This window comes from Nomascus leucogenys, chromosome 5, assembly GCF_006542625.1.
Source record: "Nomascus leucogenys isolate Asia chromosome 5, Asia_NLE_v1, whole genome shotgun sequence".
In the NCBI taxonomy this organism is placed as follows: Eukaryota; Metazoa; Chordata; class Mammalia; order Primates; family Hylobatidae; genus Nomascus; species Nomascus leucogenys.
In genome coordinates this window covers 126,128,916-126,149,252 of record NC_044385.1, presented here as the reverse complement: position 1 = coordinate 126,149,252, position 20,337 = coordinate 126,128,916, and the positions used below count along the sequence as shown (strand labels likewise).

The window sequence follows — 20,337 nt, the reverse complement described above, 5'->3', positions numbered from 1 at the left end:
TGCTTACAATGCCAACTGCCCTCCTTTGACGCTACCCAATGTGAAACCCAGCTGGGATGGGTCATAGACACAGTGCTGGCCCAGACTGGAACTCTGCTCTCTCGTTTCAATGGTCCACATGCTGCCTCAGTTTCCTATTTCACCAGGAGGTGTTTATGACATGCCTGTCCTCAGCTGGCACAAGGCTTGTAGCAGAGGTATAGAGCATTCAGTGTGGGTGTGTGTGGGCAGGTATGCGAGGAAAGGGGGTGGATGGGCGTGTGAATGAGAGTCCATGGCTCTTCGTTCTAGGTGAATAGATTTGTTCATGGGAATCTTGATTTGGGGTTAAGACACAAAAATGGACATTAAACACAAGGTCAACTTAAAATATTGTTTCTATGAAATGCATTACTTTTCTGATGGCCACTGTTGATGGGAAATGGAAGGATGCTATTTATCATGAAATTGGTATAAGTCCAAATTGGGTATTTCCAACATACTATATTCTGCCGTTGGATATTAAGTGTGAGTTTGTACAAAGATGAGCCTGCTGGTGTGTAAGTGTGTCCATGTGTGCATGGGTTGAACATGGACATCCTTAGGGAATGACCCATTTAATATTGTTGCCCACTTTGGCAAGTCCTGGGATTTTCAAGTGTCCTTGCCGCCAGTGAAAGGTGCAAGGGACATGTCTCACATGGATGTCACAGGTTCAGGTTCACCACTAAAAACCAGGTTTCCTTTTTTTTTTTTTTTTTGCAGGGGGGAATGTTTAATATTCAGAACTGTAAAAAATTTTCAATATTCTTTCTCCTAAGTAATTTTGCATTATAGGTATCAAAACTTTACTCCTTCTGGAAGTCACAGGCTGAGTTTAGAGATTACCTCTAGGATAGATTTATAAATATAACTTTCCCTCCTATCCTCTTAAAAAGAGGCAAACGGTATTATTGCAAATAACCTTTAAGATAATTAACTGACAATGCTGCAACTAGCATAAAATCTTCCTTCAGGCGACACCTAATTTAAGTGTTACTGGCACAAAGTGGAGACAGATTGTGCATTACCACTGCAATATTTACATAGCAGAAACCCACAGAGCAGGAAACGCGAGGCTCAATGATGCACTAAATTAGGAACAACCGTACTCCAGTGTTAATTTGCTTTCCATTCCATCCAAATCTCAGGTCCAGAAATTGGTACAAACACATATACAACCTCCCACTCTTAAATGACTAAACCGGAGGAGATTTCTGTACTTTTTTCCCCCCAAATTAAAATAACTTGAAATTTATTTCTTTCCTCCACAAGAACCATTTAGTCAAACTGTGTTTATTTCATTACGACTTGTTCTCACTTTGATCTGGGATTATTTTCATATGAATGCTGCATAGAAGTCTGTAGAGAAAAACTAAACAGACTTCTATTTTCTCTAAGGCTGCCAATATATTTTATGAAAAGAATAAAATGAGAGACCAGAGAGCCAGTTAGTGAAGTATTTAGGAACACGGGCAGGGCAAATCTACCTCAAGCAATTTTCTCACTGGTGAATGTTGTTCCCTCCCTTTCCCCCCTCCCCAGATACAATGAGTTTTCTTAAACCATTCACACAACATATTTGCTTCATTCTTCCCGACAATATTTTCAATACTACTTTCACCCAAGGCATTCACAAAACATTTACCTTTCCTAATTGTTGATGTTCTTTAAAGGCAGCAATCAGTTCTTCAGCCCACTTAATTTTTTCAGGGGAAGGAGAAAACTGCTCCTGGACCACGGCAATTTGGTTAGGGTGAATCACCTGCTTACCTACGAGAAGATTAATAACATCGGAACCACGAAACAACCAACAGATGTTCAAACAAAATGTTTCTATCGCATGAGGTTCCTGAAGGCCTCATAGACTGTATGTTAAATAACTAATTTAAAACTTTTTATTGAGAAAACAAAACAAAACCAAACCTGCAATCAGACAGGCTTTTCCAGAATACCACAGAAGCACAACTACAACAATGGAAGTAATTGTGTTTCCGACCCTATAGAAATGCCACCTTAGGGCAGATAATCTCTTATTTTTAGTTACAGGTGGGCAGACTAGGCAGCTTGTTGAATAACTGCTTTGGCTGGGACTTTAAAGGATAATGTCTGCAAATTAGAGGGATTATTTTGAGTTGAAGTAGAAAAAAATTAAATGAGAATTCTCTCAAATTTTATAAGGTGTCTTTTGCTTTGTTTGTAGAATTATACCTCTTTCCATGATTTCTCTTAGAAATGGTCTGCTGGTTTTCATAAAGCTTACAGATGCAGTCATTACAACTATGTTACTATCAAATACAGTTTTACAATAGTATATATATATTTTTAGATGAACATAGTTTATGTGTCATTTCTAACCCCTAATAGAAAATTGGATTTGAATGAAAATATTTTATTCAGTATGGTAAAATAGAAGGCAGATTTGAACACTGCAGCCTCTAGATCACTCCATTTAAAAATTAAAAAATAGATACTTAAAGTTTCTCTGTCCAAAAATATACCCAGATTTTCCCTTTTGGCTTATAGAATCAAGACTGGGTATTTCCCTCTTTATAGTACCCTACATATCCCAGAAGAAATCTTATCTCTGTAGAAATACCTTCCAAAAAGATTGATGATTATTTTTATAGTTGAAAGATTTTAAATGAAAACATCATATAAAGATAAGAGCCACAGGATTTTGTGAAATAATGCAGTCGTTAAAAAAGCAATTTAACAATCAGGGAAGTGTGGAATCCAATCAGATCATTAATAAAATGCAACATAATTTAATGTTATAATAATGATGAGATTATATTGTTATGTGATAAAGTTATGAACATAATTGACTCTTTAAAAATGAATGCACACTTAATGATCATTTACTCTGCTAAATATATTTGTTGGTATATCAATTTGCTTTGCTTTTGAAATAGCTATTTTAACATTTAGACAGCACAAATTATATCCTTGATGTTTTATATCCTTGCTGTCAATTCCTATTACTTGTCATTATTCTATTAGAATGAAAAAAAGGAATGATGCTTGTAAAACATATTTTTAGTGTTTCATGTAAAAGAGTTTAAGTGGATAAATATAATAATATTGTTTCTTTCCAATGGCATAATTAAAACATCCTCACATTGCTATTTCATTCTTTTCTGTCAGCATACTAATAAAATGTTAAACACTTATATAAATAAAGATTCTTTAAATTACCTGAGGAATAATTTCTGGGAACGAATAACATGAGGGATGACAAGAGGGCTTTTTTCAGTAGTAGGTATTGAGATTATATTAATCTAATAGTTGTCAGGATATTGTTAATAAAGGATGTCAGTTCTGGTAGTCATTTCCTACTAATTGTTAGCCCTGAATTTCATAATTTATGTACATAATTTACACCAATGCATAAAAAGCCAGATTTCATGGGAACTTCTTGGCACATGCACTATAATTTGAGGAGCAAAACATAAACTACTTAAAATATTGTGAAATCACTGCTAGCTCTCCATCCTCCAGTACCTATATTTTGGCAATGAGGCTAATTTTAAGATACATGTTAGGTTTTAGAAATGTGTGAGCATTCATATGTGAAGTTCTCTTTTGTCACATCTTATATATTCCAACAACTGTATAGCAGACTTTAATGCCATGCGGGAACCAGGCAAATATTTTATACAGAAGAGTTGTTATTGACAAGTTACTGAGAGGGTGCAAAATTGGAAGACATTAAAATTTATGACCATGAAATCCTTTTTACAGTACCGCTTGATATATCGTGCTTTAAATCAATACCTGTCAAGTCTTTTAGGTAACTGTATGATGGTGTCATTTTTGTCTTCTACGATAGACTGCAAAAAAGAAGAAAACCTATAGTGCTTCATATTTATAATCTTTCTTCTCAGCATGTAGCACTGGAGTAACTGTAATGACTAAGTTAGCTGTTAGAGCTTTATTCCAAGATTTAGTTTTGGTTTCTTTTTTTATAAAAAAATTCCTAAAGTTAATGGCCTTTTATACAGCCAGTGCATTGATTTAAAATCAATCAACATGGACTGTGACTCTGGGAAACGACCGCAGAAAAGAAACTACAGCTAACTTTTAAAAACTACAACTCATTAAAAATGTGTATCATTTTTAAATGTAAAGGAAATCCTTATAGCACAGACTTAGTCTTCCTTACCAGCGTTATGGATAACAAACACAATAGTTTCATTGGATTTTAAACCTTCCAACCACCTGCTTCAGATAAGGCATGTCTTCCTTCCTCCATCCTTCCCTCTCTCCTCCCCACTTTTCCTTTCCTGTTTTTTCTTTCCTTCTTTTTCTTCTCCTTGTGCAAGGCCCAAGGTATGGCAATCAAATGCCAAACAACTAGGACAAACAGATCCTGAGTGGTCTAAAATACTCATTAAAAAACACTTATTTTTAAAAACGACTACAAATAATCTCCTATTTTATCATCAGATTGATTACCTCTTATTGGTATGCAGAAATATAATTGGGGCAACAAAGACTTTCTCTCTAAAAATTGCAAACTGCCTACGAAGTGTGGCTCCCTAGTTATGGCCTCGTTCCCTTGAATATATAATGGGCACTGTGCCCTCTGTGCCTTCCCATTATCCTCGCTTCCCCCCCTTTTTTTTAGCGATTTAATACTCCCCGTCGTGGAGAGACAATAGTGCCAGGTCCATAAGCTCCTCGTGCTGAGTTGGGCACAGTCTAGAAATTTAAACCTGATTTGAAATAGCCTGTCTTCTGCGATTGAATTAGGGGCCAAGTTAATTCAGTCCTGTATCTTGGAGACACTCTCCAGCTCCCGGAGAAGTTCTGGGGCAAACATTTACCCCAGAGGAGGCAGAGGAAACTCAGATTCTGCTGGGTGATGGTGGAGGGGCCAGTGTCAGTGCAGTGCTTTCTCTTTTTTATCGAATTAGTTCCCATTTCAGAGCAACATCTGGCTGCCTGGCAGCCAGTGCCATACATTGCAGGCCAATAACATCAGGGTCTATTAGATAAATTTCATGGAGTTTTTCTCCAACTTTTCCATTTGGGTCACATCCTAACCAGTCGTTGGAAAGAGGCAGGAACAAGCACAATCGCATGGATGTGGCAGAGGACTCCTTTCTTCCTCAGTCACTATGCAACGCAGGGAGAATTCGTTTATTAATAGTTCAGATAATTGAAGAATATTTCCCTATACGGGATCACACTTATTTAAAAAATTGGGATCATATTTATTTTAGCTCTTTGTGTAAAAAACACAAGAACAAACTCAGAGCTTTATTTAATTCGAATATAACACTAGAATAGCTTCTTAGGTCATTCAATTTTATTTTGGACTAAATCATCATCCATTAAGATATTTTTTACGTTTAAGCCTGCTTTATGAAACGTTTCTTTTGGTAACCGGTACCTAGATATATTTCAAAAACAGTTATAACAGGAATATCAGGATGCTCATCTCTTTTCCTTATTATTCGGGTGCCTTTCTGATATTAATATTCTTAGAACTTTCAACAGAAGAACAGGTAAGAGTGAAGGAGCGCACTGTGTTCTTCCCATGGTCGTCAGTTTGTGTGTGTGCAACTGCATGTGTATGTTTGTGTGTAGACTCCTATTGTGGTTTTTCGAAAAATAGATCTCTGTTGTAAAAACACAATTTTCTGTTGCTCCCCTGGCTCATGGGGACCTGAGTGACCAGGCACACCAATCAACAGATACCTGCCTGTGGCCCAGACTGGACTGCAAGGGACCCACTGATCCTAGTGCCAGCCTATGCCCGTAGGTGTCGCCAGGTACATGGACACTTACTGGGAGGTGGGAGAGAGAGGAGGGGCTTGGAGTGGCAGAAGAGCAAAAAACTAGTTATGAGTAAAAAGCAAAACAAAACAAAAACCAAAGACAATACCACCAACACTTTTTTTCAGAAATGAATTAAATTTTGGATATTCTAGGAGATTTTTCTTCTATCCATCAACCAAAATTCTTATGGCGGTTCACTCAAAAACACTTTTTTAACAGCCTCATCCCTCCCTACAGGTCAGCCAAGACTACAACAACATGATTAAGAGGATGGAGAAAAAAAAAAAAAAAAGCAACTAAGATAAAGAGGAAGTAAAATGAGTGATTTGTTGACTTGCAGGGCCAAGGAAAACCATGCCAATGTGTCCGGCAAGTCCTTCCCCTGTGTGGCTTGCTCCTATTTCAAATAGTGGAGTAAGTATGGGAGATATCTGATGAGATTAGAAGTGTTTTGGGGTCAAATTTCTATTTTTCTGGAATGCTTGCTAATTTAGACACTGCTTTCTAAGACAGGAATCATACCAGTGAAGCCCATGGCGGCTCCTTCTCGTGACTGTCTAAGAAGCCCAGCTCCATCTTGAAAGTCAATGTACACCAGATCTATGGCTTGGAGACCAAAGGCTTTCGCTATGACAACAATCTTTTGCCGGGCGTAGAGAATATCCAGGGTTTCTTTACTGCTTGTTGCACCTGAAAATGGGATGTTAACAGAAAAAGGAGGCTTTAACTTTGGAAACCGCACCTAGACGCTTATTATAAAACCTCAGTTTGTACAGATATCTATACCTCCCTGGGAATTGCTCCTCCGCAAAATAATTCTTCAAATATAAATGAAGACAGGGATATGAGGAGGCCAAGCTAAACCTCGTATGTGCCTGTTTAACTGACAAGACATCTTTCAATAGAATTACTTCTACCTGCATTAAGAGAAGGCCCCTTCTCCATTCTGGGAGGCTGGGTCAGGGTCGCAAGGGACTCCTGATACATTTTTTTCCTTCGTATCGTGGTTTGAAAAGTGCCAGTCCAAAGACAGCACCACAAAAGGTGGCCCAGCAGCTATGCAGGGCAATGGTTCGTGTTTCACAGCAAGCACAGAACTGTGTGTGCTGTGATTGCCCTGTCCAAACGGAAGTTCTGAGCCAAATGCTTCAGCTTCAGGGTCTGTGTGGATGGAGAACTTGGGGAGATGGGAGGGCACTTGTTTTGAGAGGGCTGGAAAGCGTCGATATGCCTTCTGTAGCCCGCTGAACCGCTGGATACACAAATCTCCTGGAAAGACTCGTATTCAAATAAATTCAGTTTTTTCACCCTGAGGGGAGGGAAGTGTCCCTGTTTATATTTAGAGCATGCCAACTCCCTGCCTAGGGAAAGTGCCTGTCTTCAGGTCACCAGGGCTGGTTTCTGTGGCCTCGGCCTCTTTTCTAAATGCTTCACAGTCTCCAGTCAAACACGCAGACCCCTCAAGTGCAGCTCACAAGGGATGGTGAGAATCAGTGAAAATCAGCACATTTAATACTAAGAGTTCGGACACATATTGTAAGAGAAATTTAAGATCCATTTAAAATAATATTCACATACCGCATATTCTGTAGAAAACAATTCATTAAGGCAAATGTGAAATCACCTTAAATTTGCGTTAGAAATCTAGACAGCCCACAGACTGATGTGAAAACAAAATACTGAAGCAACGGTGAGGCTGTTCGCATAATGTATTTATTAGGGGCAAAGGAGATGCCATATATTCCTGAGCATGCCTGGGGCTGCAACAGGCTTTCTATTGCTCGTGTTTTTTGTAAATGAACAGAAGTAATAATGCAGTGTTCTAGAAGTTGGGCAGCTATGAGGAGCCCTAAATTATCAGGAAGTAGTGTCCATTCCATTGTCATGAAAAACCATTGTCACGGTTGGCAAATATACATTGTTATGTAAATGTCCATTCTTGAGGGGCAAAGAAAAAATATATACACACACATACACACACACACACACAGAAAAAGAGAGAGAGAGAGGTCTTTGACACCTATGCTGGCTCGAAAGTCTTCTCCTCCAAAAACGACTGCATCTAGAAAGAGACCTACTTGAGGCCCGACCTTTAGGGTTTCTTCACACACTGCCTGTAAAAGAGCAGAACAGAACCAAGTCTCACGGAAACGCGTGCGTCAGAGGGAAGAGGCACGGTGCATTTCAGTAACAAGACGACCTGACTCTTAACACAGTTTGGCTGAAAGCAGTCCTAAAAACGCAGCCCAAATTTACCCCTTTCAAAAGGTATTTAGTATCATCCAAGATAAGTATATTGTATATATTTGCTCTGTTTAATGGATTATATGAATATAGTTATAATGTTCAAATTGTAGTTCATCTCATTTTTGGAGAAACTTTGAGTTAACTCATTTTGCTTGTGCTATAAGTTATTTATGTCGTTCCAGAATTTGTTTTTGCTTTAAGAGACTCTCGTAAAACCACAGGGGAGAAGGAAGGAATTTTAAAATCAAACTAATTGAATTATTTGCATTAGGATCAAGCACATGGTCTCAGGATTAAAGACAGTACAAAAACCTGCAACTCCAGAGGGGAAAACAAAAATTCAAGTCATCCAAGATGTGTTCATAAAGCAACTTCGACATTTATATATGAAAGTCAAGGCAAATACCATTCGTTGTAGACATAACCGTGAATCTTGAAAGATGGAGATATAAGCTGCTAATATATGTGGGACGGAAAGAAACGAGGAACCGGTGGGGACACTGTTGATTAATTTCACACATTGTAAGTGCTTTTAAGTACATTATGGAATAAAATGGCGAAGCAGTGCTTACAATTAAATCACTGGATGAATCTGGTTGTATCTAAGGGATATGCTTTTGATTATAATCTCAGGATTCTGGGGCTGGCTGGAAGAATTTATGGTTAGTTGTGTAAACAAGCTGCTCACAGGACAAGGCTTGAAGCAGCTCCCCAAACATTTGCACTCGACCCCTTCTGCACATCCCAAGGCCTCAAAGTTGCCGCTCACACATTCTCTCTCCAGTACAGTTCGACTATGTTTTTTCTGTTGTTTTTAGTGATTTCTTTTCTCCTGCCCTCTGGGGGGGCTGGGGTGGGGGAAGGGAATCTAGGAACTCTGAAAGGGGGTGCTAGATTGATGTTTGCAGGTCAGGTGGAATGAGAGGCATATTTTGGAAAATAATATAAACGCCCCCTGATAAACGAGAAAAAAACCAGCTAGCTCTGAATTTGTTAAGGTAGGAAGTTTAGTGAAACCACACAACGGCTGAAAACACTTGGCTCAGCTAATATTCCCGCATGTATATTAGAAGATATTCGATGTTCTAATGTGGCAAACTGAAAAAATGTACTGCAAATTATTTGTGTGCATGAACTTACAAACAATAATCTTCTCTGCTAGACATTACTGATAATGTTGCTACAGAGAGGGCAGAACATTTCCCAATGAAAAGACAATTGATAGAAAAGAACATTTCAAAGTTAACTCATAAGGGTGACAAAATAAATTTTCATGTACATTTAGTCCATAAATGCAATAATTCAAAGCATATAATTACACAGTGATTAATTAAAATTGTTACTAGGAATATATAAATGCTTCATTTAAATATTTTGGACTGGGAAGCTTTTCCTTCTACTCAACTGATTTCACTGTTTTCTAAGATGCTGGTAACCTGGTTTTTGGACTATTACAGATAACAAATGGTGCTCAACGTTTCCTTTGCTTATAAATCCTTCTAGAAACACATTTTAAGAAGATGTTAAAATTGAAAGCAAAAGTTCTTTAGGTGATAAATAAAATGCTAACTTATTAACCATATTATGGCTTCCTTACCTTAAAATTGAGCAAACCCATTGCAGTTTCCACAAAAGGGATTAAATTCATTGGTTGTTCAAGTTTTCGGCTTTTTAAGTGGAATGAAAATTTGTCTGCAAACTAAAATCAGAAGTGTCATAGGTGATTAGTGGGGAAAAAATATACAATCACGGAAATGTAGACACAGAAGTAGTATTTAAGTCTTTGACCTGAGGAAGTAATATCCAAGCCTCTTTCGTCCACACAAAAGAATTTTTTTAAAAAATAAGAAGAAAGTCCAAAGAAAAAGGTAATGAAGTTCCCACCAAACTAAACAGTAAAATCCTAAGCATTACAATTTTTTTTCTCCCAAAGGAGCAACTTGAGGCCTAGGAGTTAGAACTGGAAGGAGAGAGTATAAACGCTTTCCCTGAAAATGCATTTACTTAAGACCTCTTGCCCTCGCTTTCGTTAAATGCAAATGATAGGCCCTTAAAACAATGAAGTCTTCCTCTACCTGCCATTCTGTTTTTGTTTCGTGCCCAGCACTGACATCATTGTAACTGTTCAGCAGCCTTCTACGTGGAGTCCATATTATTCATTATAGCACCATTACCCTTTGTTCAGAAGGTTTTTCTTCATAATTTTTTAGCTTACCTAGGAAGACCTTAAAAAGGAAGTTTAATTCTTTGAAGACCAAAGCTCGCCAATTTTTTCCATGAGACCAGTTCACAGCTAGCTCTGTGCTGCCAGTGGGGTAGCCCAAATTCCAAAATCTATCATCTGGAAACATACAAAAGCTCTTGCCCAGAGTCCTCCCCCGCCCTTCAAAAGGGGGAAAAAACACACTCTAAATTGTAAATCTATTATGTCTATCTAGATCTAATAAGATGTGGGGAGATAGAGAAGAAACACAGGTATGATAAAGATATTTTTGTAAATAAAGATGAAAACATATATATCCATTTTAAATTTAAGGAATATTCAGCCATTAATAGATATCAAAGGAAAAGGGAATTTTAATCATCTCTCCATTCAGTCTCAGTTGGGTAAATCATATCTAAGAGATTTGCATAAATATAAACCATCAAAGACTTTTCATCTTCAAAGGGGGTTTCAAGACCCTATAAGCTTTGTACTGTAATCATCACAGGTCACCACCCTGCAGGAATAAGGCTGCTATGGCAACATAAAAAAACTAATGCTTAAGGCTTAGCATAATATTCTGACTAATAGAAAGGAAACTCATTTGAAAAGCTGGCAGCCTATTTACCAGAAGCGGGATTAGAGGTGTTATTTCCCCTTCTAGCTGCCCCCTCCTTGCTGGTGCACCACCCCCCTAAAAAATCTAATCACTGGGATCTTTAAAAAGCTTTTGAGCAATTTGCAGTAACTTTACAATTAGGCTAAAATAAATCACAGCTTTCAGTAATGAAGAATTATTCCCAGTTGCTCCCACTGCCCCCCCTTCAAAGGGCATCATCATCACCTCCTTAGTAAGTTTTCAAGGGAAGGAATAACTCAACCAAAACAGCAAGAAGGAGCAGGGGGCGACAATTTAAGGGGATAAAATGTATAGTATTTGATGCAGATGAAAATAAAACATAATTTATTTCTCATTTATGCTAGAAAGTGGTAGCACAGTATTGGTGGTTTTGGTGTTAAAAATGTAGTAGGGATATTTTTTCTCATTAAAAAAAGAAAACTTGTGAAGTGACTTGCCCCATTCTTTGTGATGACAGTTATAACTACAAAAATCATGGACTTTAAAACCAAGTCAATGCTTTACAATATATTCCCTGTTCTTAGTGAGAACACCCCTAATGCCTTTTGTTTTTAAGCCAATGGGGCATTTAAAAATTAAATATTCTAGCCCATCCTCCTCCTCCTCCTCCCCCTCTTTCTTAAAAAATTGCATTAAGTACTAACACAAAAGGTAACTAGTGGAGAAGTTTCAATTAATTTTTTCAAAAGGAGACGATTAAATGTTTCCGGCCTGGTAAAGTGTTCATTTCAGCGAGGTGGAGGGGACTGGGGTAGGGGGAGGAGAAGAAGGGGGAGAAATCACAAAGAGATTGGGGAGGAGATGAAGTAGCAGGGCTCAGCGATTCTTTCAATTCCAGTGCACACCCAATAGTGTGTTGGAAGAATGCGCCCTGTTCGGGATTTGTGGGAGAATTGTCCCACGACAAAGGAGGCAGGGTTACGCTTGTTATAGTCCAATAAGCCGTGCCAGTCAAACAAGAACCCACACTAGCGACAAAAGGCGAGCAAGAGATTCTCACACAAAAGAAAACAAGTAAGCCCATCTTTCAGTTGTGCATCAGGCTCTGGGTTTTATGCTTCGCATAAATACAAACGGAGAGGAAAAAATAAACAGCCAAAAGGACTTCTGTTAACTAGAAGTCCTACTTAAATTTCTGTATGTGTCTCACTTCCAAGGATTTAAAACGGTGAACAGAAGCCATAGTGGAAGGCTGGCTGGGCTCCCCCTCCCCCATCTTAAATTAAGGGTAATAACGGTGATAAATAGGCATTAACTATGAGACCAAAAGGGAACAGTGACTTCAGAGTCCATTTCAATCACCTTAAGACATATCTGAATGGGCTCAGGACCTTCCAGGATATTAACATACTCTTAACTAGTATCTCCCAGCTTCTGAGGGTAACCCTGGAGAGAAGAACTCCAGCTTAGTCAATAAATAACTGCTCCTTGAATACGGGTCTTCAAGAAGGATCCAACACAGAGCTGTCCAAAATAAACTGTATAGCAGCAGCTACATATATAATTTTAAATTTTCTCATAGCTACATTGAGGGTAAACTGAAACAGGGGAATTTAATTTTAATAGTATCTTGTATTTAGCCCCATAGATCCCAAATATTATTTCAATGTGTAATCAATATAAAAATTTTCGAGATAGTTTACATTCTCTTTTTGTCCCCTTAGTGAGTCCCAAGTCTTCAAAATCGCGTGTGTATTTTGCACTTCCAGCACATCTCAATTTGTGCTGGCCACGTTTCAACGCTGAGAAGCCACATGTCATAGTGGCCGTGGCACTGGGCAAAGCAGACCTGACACATCGGGTGCATTCAGCAGGTGAGCAGTTTCATAGGTGTTACAACGATTCAGGGTATTGCTGTGGTGGCAGCCACAGCCTCAGAGATAATACTAGATGTGGCTTCCACGAAACCACCACTGCCCACTCGCCCCGACCACAAACGCTTCCAGTTTTCACACCTCACAGGCCCCAGAATGACATATTTTCTGCCCCAGAATGACACAGTGAAATGTTATTTAATTCGGTAGAGATCTGCAGAATAATAGCGACCCTCAAATAAAATCTAGCCCCTCCACCCTTTGTCAATTAAAACAATCATAGTGTAATTAGGCCCATTTCAAAAGTTTTCTTAAGTAATTTGACATGCCAGCCACTTTACATTTCAGGTTTTTATTGGCTGAAAAGTCTGTCATGAAACACAAACACACCTGTCAGCAATTTAAAAAGGATGCACTAGAGAACTGTTCAGGAAATAATATCAGTGCTAATTAAAACCACTAGTTAAAAGCTTCCTGTTCATTCCTCCAGTTGCCCTAAGGAGTGACCTTTTCCTCCCCTTCTTTGAGTTCATTTTTTCATATGCGGCAAATGTGCCCTCCCTGCCTGGGATGATTTCAGATGAATCTCAGTAAGGGCCACTTACGTCACTGCTCTTCCAGGTGGAGGCCTTGGCTTAGGGCCGGGCAGGGTGGAGGAAGGGATGAGATTCTCGGGCAACCTAGTTTCCAGGGATTACTCTGGGAGGGCTACTGAGGAGGCTGTTCTGGCCAAACCACACATCCAATTAGGAAGCGAAGCATCATTTCAAAAGTGCAGTTGTTTCACAGAACACTTTGGGCAAAGGCGAGTTTTCCTTGTGTGACAGAAACGGATCCTTGCGCTTACTGCTTTTTCTCAATTCCCTTCCTCTCTGCTCTGTGCATGCATTTTACAAACCTGTGGCATCCAGATCCCTTCTTCTTGCTACTCCTCCTTAGCTGCTCCTGAGTCTTAAGGCAAAGCATTAGCTACTCACCCACTGGATTTCTTCAGGACTTTCCACCTTTGGTAGCATCAGGCTGGAAGGAAGGACCCGGGATTGCAAAAGGGTCTCTAGGTCTTCTTCCACCAGACCACTGGACACTGAGTTGACTCTCACACATTTTTCAGTAGGACCCAGATCAAAGTGTTCAAGAGTTTTTACAATTCTCAGTCGAGCTTCATTCTATAAGTGTCAATAAAAAGTTTATTGTTTATTTTTATCATTGAGGGGAGCACCATCAAATGGTTGATGAAACTGTTATGTGGATTCAGAGTCTGAGCACCATTACTCTATCTACATATTTCCTGTCCACCAAATAAATAATATTTGAAAGAAGTCATCCAGTCTGAAAGGTGAGCAGCTGATAAGGCTTCATTCGCGATAGCTATAACATGGCGGAGACACACTGCAGTGCACACGGGTGTGCTTCTGCATGGAAGTATCGTCTTTCTCATTAGCATTACTTCCCAATGGGAAGGGGAAAATAGTTAATGGGTAATTTTTCACTGACTGAGCATTAAGTGCTAAGCATGGGTCTATGTTCCTTACCTGCACTTTCTCATTTAATAAACATAAGAAATTGGTTAACATCTAGATTGTGGCTGTCTCGTCTGTCAGCTTCTTCACATTAGGGAAAAAATAAGGATTTTTCTTTTTCCACATGCATCATGCTTTTTTTACTATTTTTTTGCAACTGGTTAAATCTTGACATTCAATTAAGAAGATGCTCACAGGAATCTGACAATGTGTACTACAAAAAAAGCTCCCACTTCTTCAGGTGGAAGGCAAGGAATCCCTTCACGAAGTGCTTGACAAATACATTTTTTTCTTTGACTTGACAGGCTCTGCTCCACAGTTCAGAAAAGCTGAAAGGCTGAAAGTCTGCTTCAGTATTTGAATTGTCCCCAGAAAAACTATATGAAACCAAGTATGTTATTTCTTGGCTTTGGCTTGGGGGTGATGAAGGTGGGGTGGGGGAGAGAAAGAAGTGCATGGAAAGGGTGAGGGCTGGAGTCAAGAGAAAGAAAGCACTTGGGGTCATTACTTCCTGCCAATTTCAGTTTCAAAAGCAAACTCTTCCAACTTGCCAACAGCCCTCAACAAATTCTCATTGTCAGAATGAACACTTATCAAAAGTAGTTTCATTTGGGAAAGGTTTTTATGATACTAATAAAACTTTAAAGCTTCTCACTGCTGATGAATGTAGTTTAAAAAAAAGGTCTCAACAATATATAACCATTTGAAAAGCAATACCGATCTAGGAAAATAGCAAACCAAAGCAGAGACAAAAAAGAATTATTTAAGCCAAATATTGAGTCTAAGTCCCAGCAACAAGACAACCCAACACGGTAGATTTAAACCAGACAGATGTGGGTCTATGAGCGGGGAGAAGCAAGGAAGGCTTCCAAATGTGGTTTGAGTTAAACAATGTGAGGAAACGGTAGCTTACAGTTGTCAGGTCAGATGGAAAGAGTACCTAAGACAGTTTAGGACTGCTCTGTGAAGTCCTGATTTACAGAGCTTCATCTGCCAATAATTAGGCCAAACTTAGACAAAAGCAAGAGAGAGCTCAGACTAGCTGAGGTCAGAGATGATGCAGCCAACAATGGCTTGGTTCCACATCATACCTTTGTTTTATTCCATAGATATAAAACTCGCCCACTTGCTCTACCATGCATTCTTTATTACAGCCATTAAATACGAAAATCTTCTTTTTTGAGACAGAGTCTCACTCTGTCACCCAGGCTGGAGTGCAGTGGCACAATCTCGGCTCACTGCAATCTCTGCCTCCCGAGTTCAAGCGATTCTCCTGCCTCAGCCTCCCGAGTAGCTAGGACTACAGGCACCCGCCACCACACCCAGCTAATTTTTGTATTTTTAGTAGAGACAGGGTTTCACTGTGTTGGTCAGGCTGACCTTGAACTCCTGATCTCAGGTGATCCACCCGCCTCGGCCTCCCAAAGTGCTGGGATTACAGGTGTGAGCCACGGTGCCCCGCCCTAAATAGGAAAATCTTACAGGTGAAGAGCAGAAGTTGGCTCAGTATCTTGCCTCTAAAGCTGTCTAGAGCTGCTGGGAGAAATACTTGAGCTCTGGGCTGGGCGCGGTGCCTCACACCTGTAATCCCAGCACTTTGGGAGGCTGAGGGGGTGGATCACCTGAGGTTAAGAGTTCAAGACCGGCCTGGCCAACATGGTGAAACCCCATCTCTACTAAAAATACAAAAATTAGCCGGGTGTAGTGGCACATACCTGTAGTTCCAGCTACTCGGGAGGCTGAGGCAGGAGAATCATTTGAACCCAGGAGGTAGAGGTTGCAGTGAGCCGAGACTGTACCTCTGCACTCCAGCATAGGACACAGAGAGAGACTCCATCTCAAAAACGAAAACAAACAAACCAAAAAACTGAAATACTTCCAGGTTTTTGGAAGGCACATTTAGATCCATGGCTGTGGAGAACCTAAAGCATGTTCTGCTCTGTGTAGCCTATGCAGCTACACAAAAACGAGATAAACGAGATTGCTGGAGTTTGTCAATGTAACTTCCAGGTTCCCTTTTAATAGCTAAGTCAGCCTTGCGAAGAGTCTACTGGGACAGTGTGAATGGAAAATTGAAGGGAACTCACTCGATTTTTTAGGCCATACTGCATTTTAAAGCTTAAATTATTTGAGTCATCATCTCCATCCTCTAATCTGCATGTGTGCTCAAGGATGTGGGATCCCCGGCAACATCAACTTCCTAAATTGTTAATGTTGGTTGGTGTCAAACAAAATCTGATCTCGAAGCTGTTTGGTTTCACTTGGATTTGAAGGGACTGTTTGTTCAAAGCTCATGTTCTAAACCTGTTTGTGATTTTTATCTAAAGTCAGATTGCCATGGTTTCAGCACATTCCAGTTTACTTAGCAAAATTCGGCCCTTGTGAAATTGGCTGCAAATGAAGTACTTAATTCCAATTTTAGGCATAATCTGATTAGTACTTTTCATATTATAATAATGAGCAGTGAATACTCAGCATTTAAAAAACTTTGGCTCAGAATGAAAACCAAGCTCTTTCCACTTCATCATTCTGTACATTTCCAAAAAGAGAGGATGGCTTTTGAGGTATATTGCCATACGACACCCTTATTAACAGGCTGTTGCTTATTACAATTTACATAAACCAAGTGTGCATCCCTCTGGTATATATCCCAAAACACTCAACAACTTCAGTGAATTTACCCCAACCAACGAGCATGTTGAATTTTTTTTTTCTTTTTGGTATTTTCAGGGTGAAGTATGTGACTGTGCTAGCAAACACGCCCATGCCATCTGTTGGGTTGGGAGGAAGGCAGTTTCTAAGAACAATAAAGTTTAGTTCTGGGTGTTCAGTTCAAGAGAGTCACAGTCCACCCAGTTGTGAAAAGAAAGAAATTCTGTTCATTTTATTCTCTCACTTTTTCCCACTCTCTCTGCAGTACACACTGTACTTCTCGCTAACAGCGCTCTCAGCTCTCTCATCTCCACCACCTCGTCCTTCACGCTTCACACTTTCCTTCTTTTTCTTTCTCTCTTTCTTTGGCTCCTGGTTGGCTCTGACCATCCCTCCAATATCCATCTTAGGTGGATTAGCAAGAGGCTGCCCGGCTGACCCCGGCTCTCAGAAGGGCTCTCAGGGTGATCTGCTACGACTATTAGGAGGTAAGTGCTTCCTGGAGAAAGGAGAAAAAGGAAATTAAGGTAAAAGCGGCCACCCCAAAAAGAGCTTTTATGGGGGCTTTTATATCCTGGGAGCAATACAGGTTGTTTAAAATGAGGTTTGAGAGGGACTGCATTTTAAACGTGTTAACACTACAGGACAGCCTTGGTGAGCCATTCTCACTGTGGAATGAACTTGTCCCCCAAGATCTGACAAGCTGGAAATGACTGAATAATGGAATTAAGGCCTTTATCAACAGTTACATTAGACCTTCGAGGAGACGAATTACCATAGTGTGTTCTGGATCATGTTTGATCCAGAGGTGGACTCTGCCCAGGTCATAGAGGAAGTTGGCACAGATTACAATCTTTGCAGGCCCCCATTCTAAAAAATGGTGTTCCCAAAGTTGCCGCATTCAATCGATATTTCGTGCCATGATGCTCAGTGCAGTGGACCAGTGGCTAATAAACTTGTCCTTATCCATAAGCCACCGTATTATGTGACTCTGTCTGGGCCAGGAACCAAGGCGTGCTATGATTTCAGAGACTGGATTCCTATCACCTGGGGAAGAGACACGCTCTGGTGACGTAAGAAAGCAGAGAAATCAACCATCACCAAAACCTGCAGACTCTGAAATTAAAGGAGAAAATATGCGTGCAGTTGGTTCAATTGGCATCCATTAAAGCTAATAACTAATCATCCTCGCAAGTTTCTAGCTCAGAATGATCAAATCTGCAAAGAAAACAACATCCGTCCACTTTTACACTCCAGTGGAAGAGGTGGTCCCTCGCGGCAGGGCGGCACAGTCTCGCCATCTGGAGAATAAATCGAGTGTGAAGTACAGTATAGTTTGGGACCAAGCTCCGTGGCGGCAGCTCAGCAGTCAGTTCATTAGTTCCAAACTTCCAGGGATTAGAGCGGCATCAATTCTACTGTCGGATAGGATGAGACAGACAGGATACGAGATTCAAGGGGGATTGTGACAACCAAGAGGAGCCCCTTGGGCTTATTTATAAAACTACAAAGTCTAAACATACCCAAATAAGTGCCTTAAATAATAGCATTATCACAGTTTCATAACATCTGAATTATCACCTTTCCCTTCGCCTCCCAGCCCCTGACTCAAACCTTGAATGTTAATGTATAGTTGTTTTCAGAGGAAATGGCAGAGACAGCCCTGGGTGCAACAGGAACAACGAGAAAGCTATGTGCGACCCAAGATTTGGTAATTAAGAAATAGGAAAGACTTTCTAGACTCCAGGGAGATCCACAACATTTGTGATGAAAGAAAAGTACAATGAATATTTTCATCCAGCAAAAGGCAATTGCCATGCCACGGATTCAAAAACGTCAGTAAATTCTATCCCTTCTGAATTTGTCCATCTCATCTGATTTTCATTTTATCTAATGTGTAAAATGATGTCATGTCACGGGCATGAAATGGTCCAAATTTTGAGCAGAAGGCCCCAGGAGCATCTCTGTGAAAATCTTATTGAAAATGTCAAGATCAAGTTTGGTTTAAAATAAAAAACGGAATGAATTTATTCTATTTAAGGATCGCCTTTTTCATGTAACTTTTTATCAATTTGTATTTAAAAACAGCATTGCTTAGGACACAGACCATCATCACTAGTCAATTATATTGGATTTTTTTCATAAATGTGTAAAAATTTACTGTAATAATGATCAGAGACTGTTGTAGTGACTGCATTGAAAAAAAAAGGCAAATGAATTCTCACTGATTTTTACAACCTGGTAGTATGTTTCATCAAGCAAGGTGAGTGTTGAGTTTTCTATCCTGTTATTTTTTCCACATGAAAAAGAAAACTTGGTTCGCCTGTTTTTGAAAAAAAGAAAACCTATAACAATATTGAGCATACTGTATGTTAACTGGCTGAAAATTGTATGTGCTGATTCATCTTACAAAGCGTTACATACCAGCCACCCTGTTTACTCTGAAAATGTAGATTTTGGGCAGAGCAAAGTTTTTGATATGTTAATCATAAAACATACATTAAAACACAGGTTTATAGTGAAATGCTAAACCAGCTTTCATTCAAAAGACTAAGAAGGCTGAGGATGTGTATAGATGGGTTGCTTATAATATATAATTGGTATTTCTGCCCTTCAGAGATATAATTGAAAAAGAGAAAACCTTACCAAAAAACTCCAACACTAAAATACAATAAATCTATTAAAAGAATTTGTTTTGAAGGTCTCCAACCAATTAAAAATATTTTTAAAGATGTTAGAACAATGGCTTTGAGTCATGCAAACTTATACATTTGTCAGAATTCATAGAACATATACTTTAAATTTATGCATTTCATTGTATATAAATTTCACCTCAAAAACACAAAGAGAACTGTAAACAAATATTGAACTCTAGTTATTCATATGCATGCACGAGTACTTAAGGGGAAGTGTACTGCTGTCTGCAATTTACTTTGAAATGGATATATTAATACAAAGCAAATCGATGGATGGAGAGAGGGACGAATGGATGGTCAGATACAGATTAAGTCAGGCACAGTAAACATTAATGGGAGAATACAGGAGGTGAGTATAGTATATTGGTTTCTACTGTACAATCTTCCAACTTTTCTGATGCTTGAAATTTCTGTAATAAAGTGTAGGGGGGAAAAGCACCCTAAAACACTGACAATTTTTGGAGCTGACTGATGAGTATATGGGAGTTCTTTATACTATCTCTTTACATTTGTATATATTTGAATATTTCCACAGTAAAAAGTTAAAAACTATTCTAGTTAATGACTGAAACATCACTTTAGTTGTTATTTGTGGGAAATAATTTTGGTGAAAATTATTTTTAGGTTTGTGATTTTGATAACAGCTTTAACGAGATAAAGTTCACATGACATACAATTTACCTAAGTGTACAATTCAGTGGCTGTTAGTGTATTCATAGAGTTGTACAGCCATTACCACAATCAATTTTAGAACATAAGC

The 20,337-nt window shown here is 39.2% G+C and overlaps 1 protein-coding gene across 1 annotated transcript in view; it reads right to left on the bottom strand.

Moving 5' to 3' along the window:
• The window catches only part of CLYBL (citrate lyase beta like), a 289,048-nt gene that overhangs the window by 20,747 nt on the left and 247,964 nt on the right, over nt 1-20,337 (bottom strand). The window contains exons 3-7 of the mRNA XM_030812467.1: nt 13,687-13,875; nt 9,650-9,751; nt 7,826-7,919; nt 6,328-6,495; nt 1,667-1,791 (exon numbers count right to left, since the gene is read on the bottom strand). Coding sequence (XP_030668327.1) covers nt 1,667-1,791; nt 6,328-6,495; nt 7,826-7,919; nt 9,650-9,751; nt 13,687-13,875 — 678 coding nt within the window. The remainder of the gene's footprint in view (nt 1-1,666; nt 1,792-6,327; nt 6,496-7,825; nt 7,920-9,649; nt 9,752-13,686; nt 13,876-20,337) is intronic.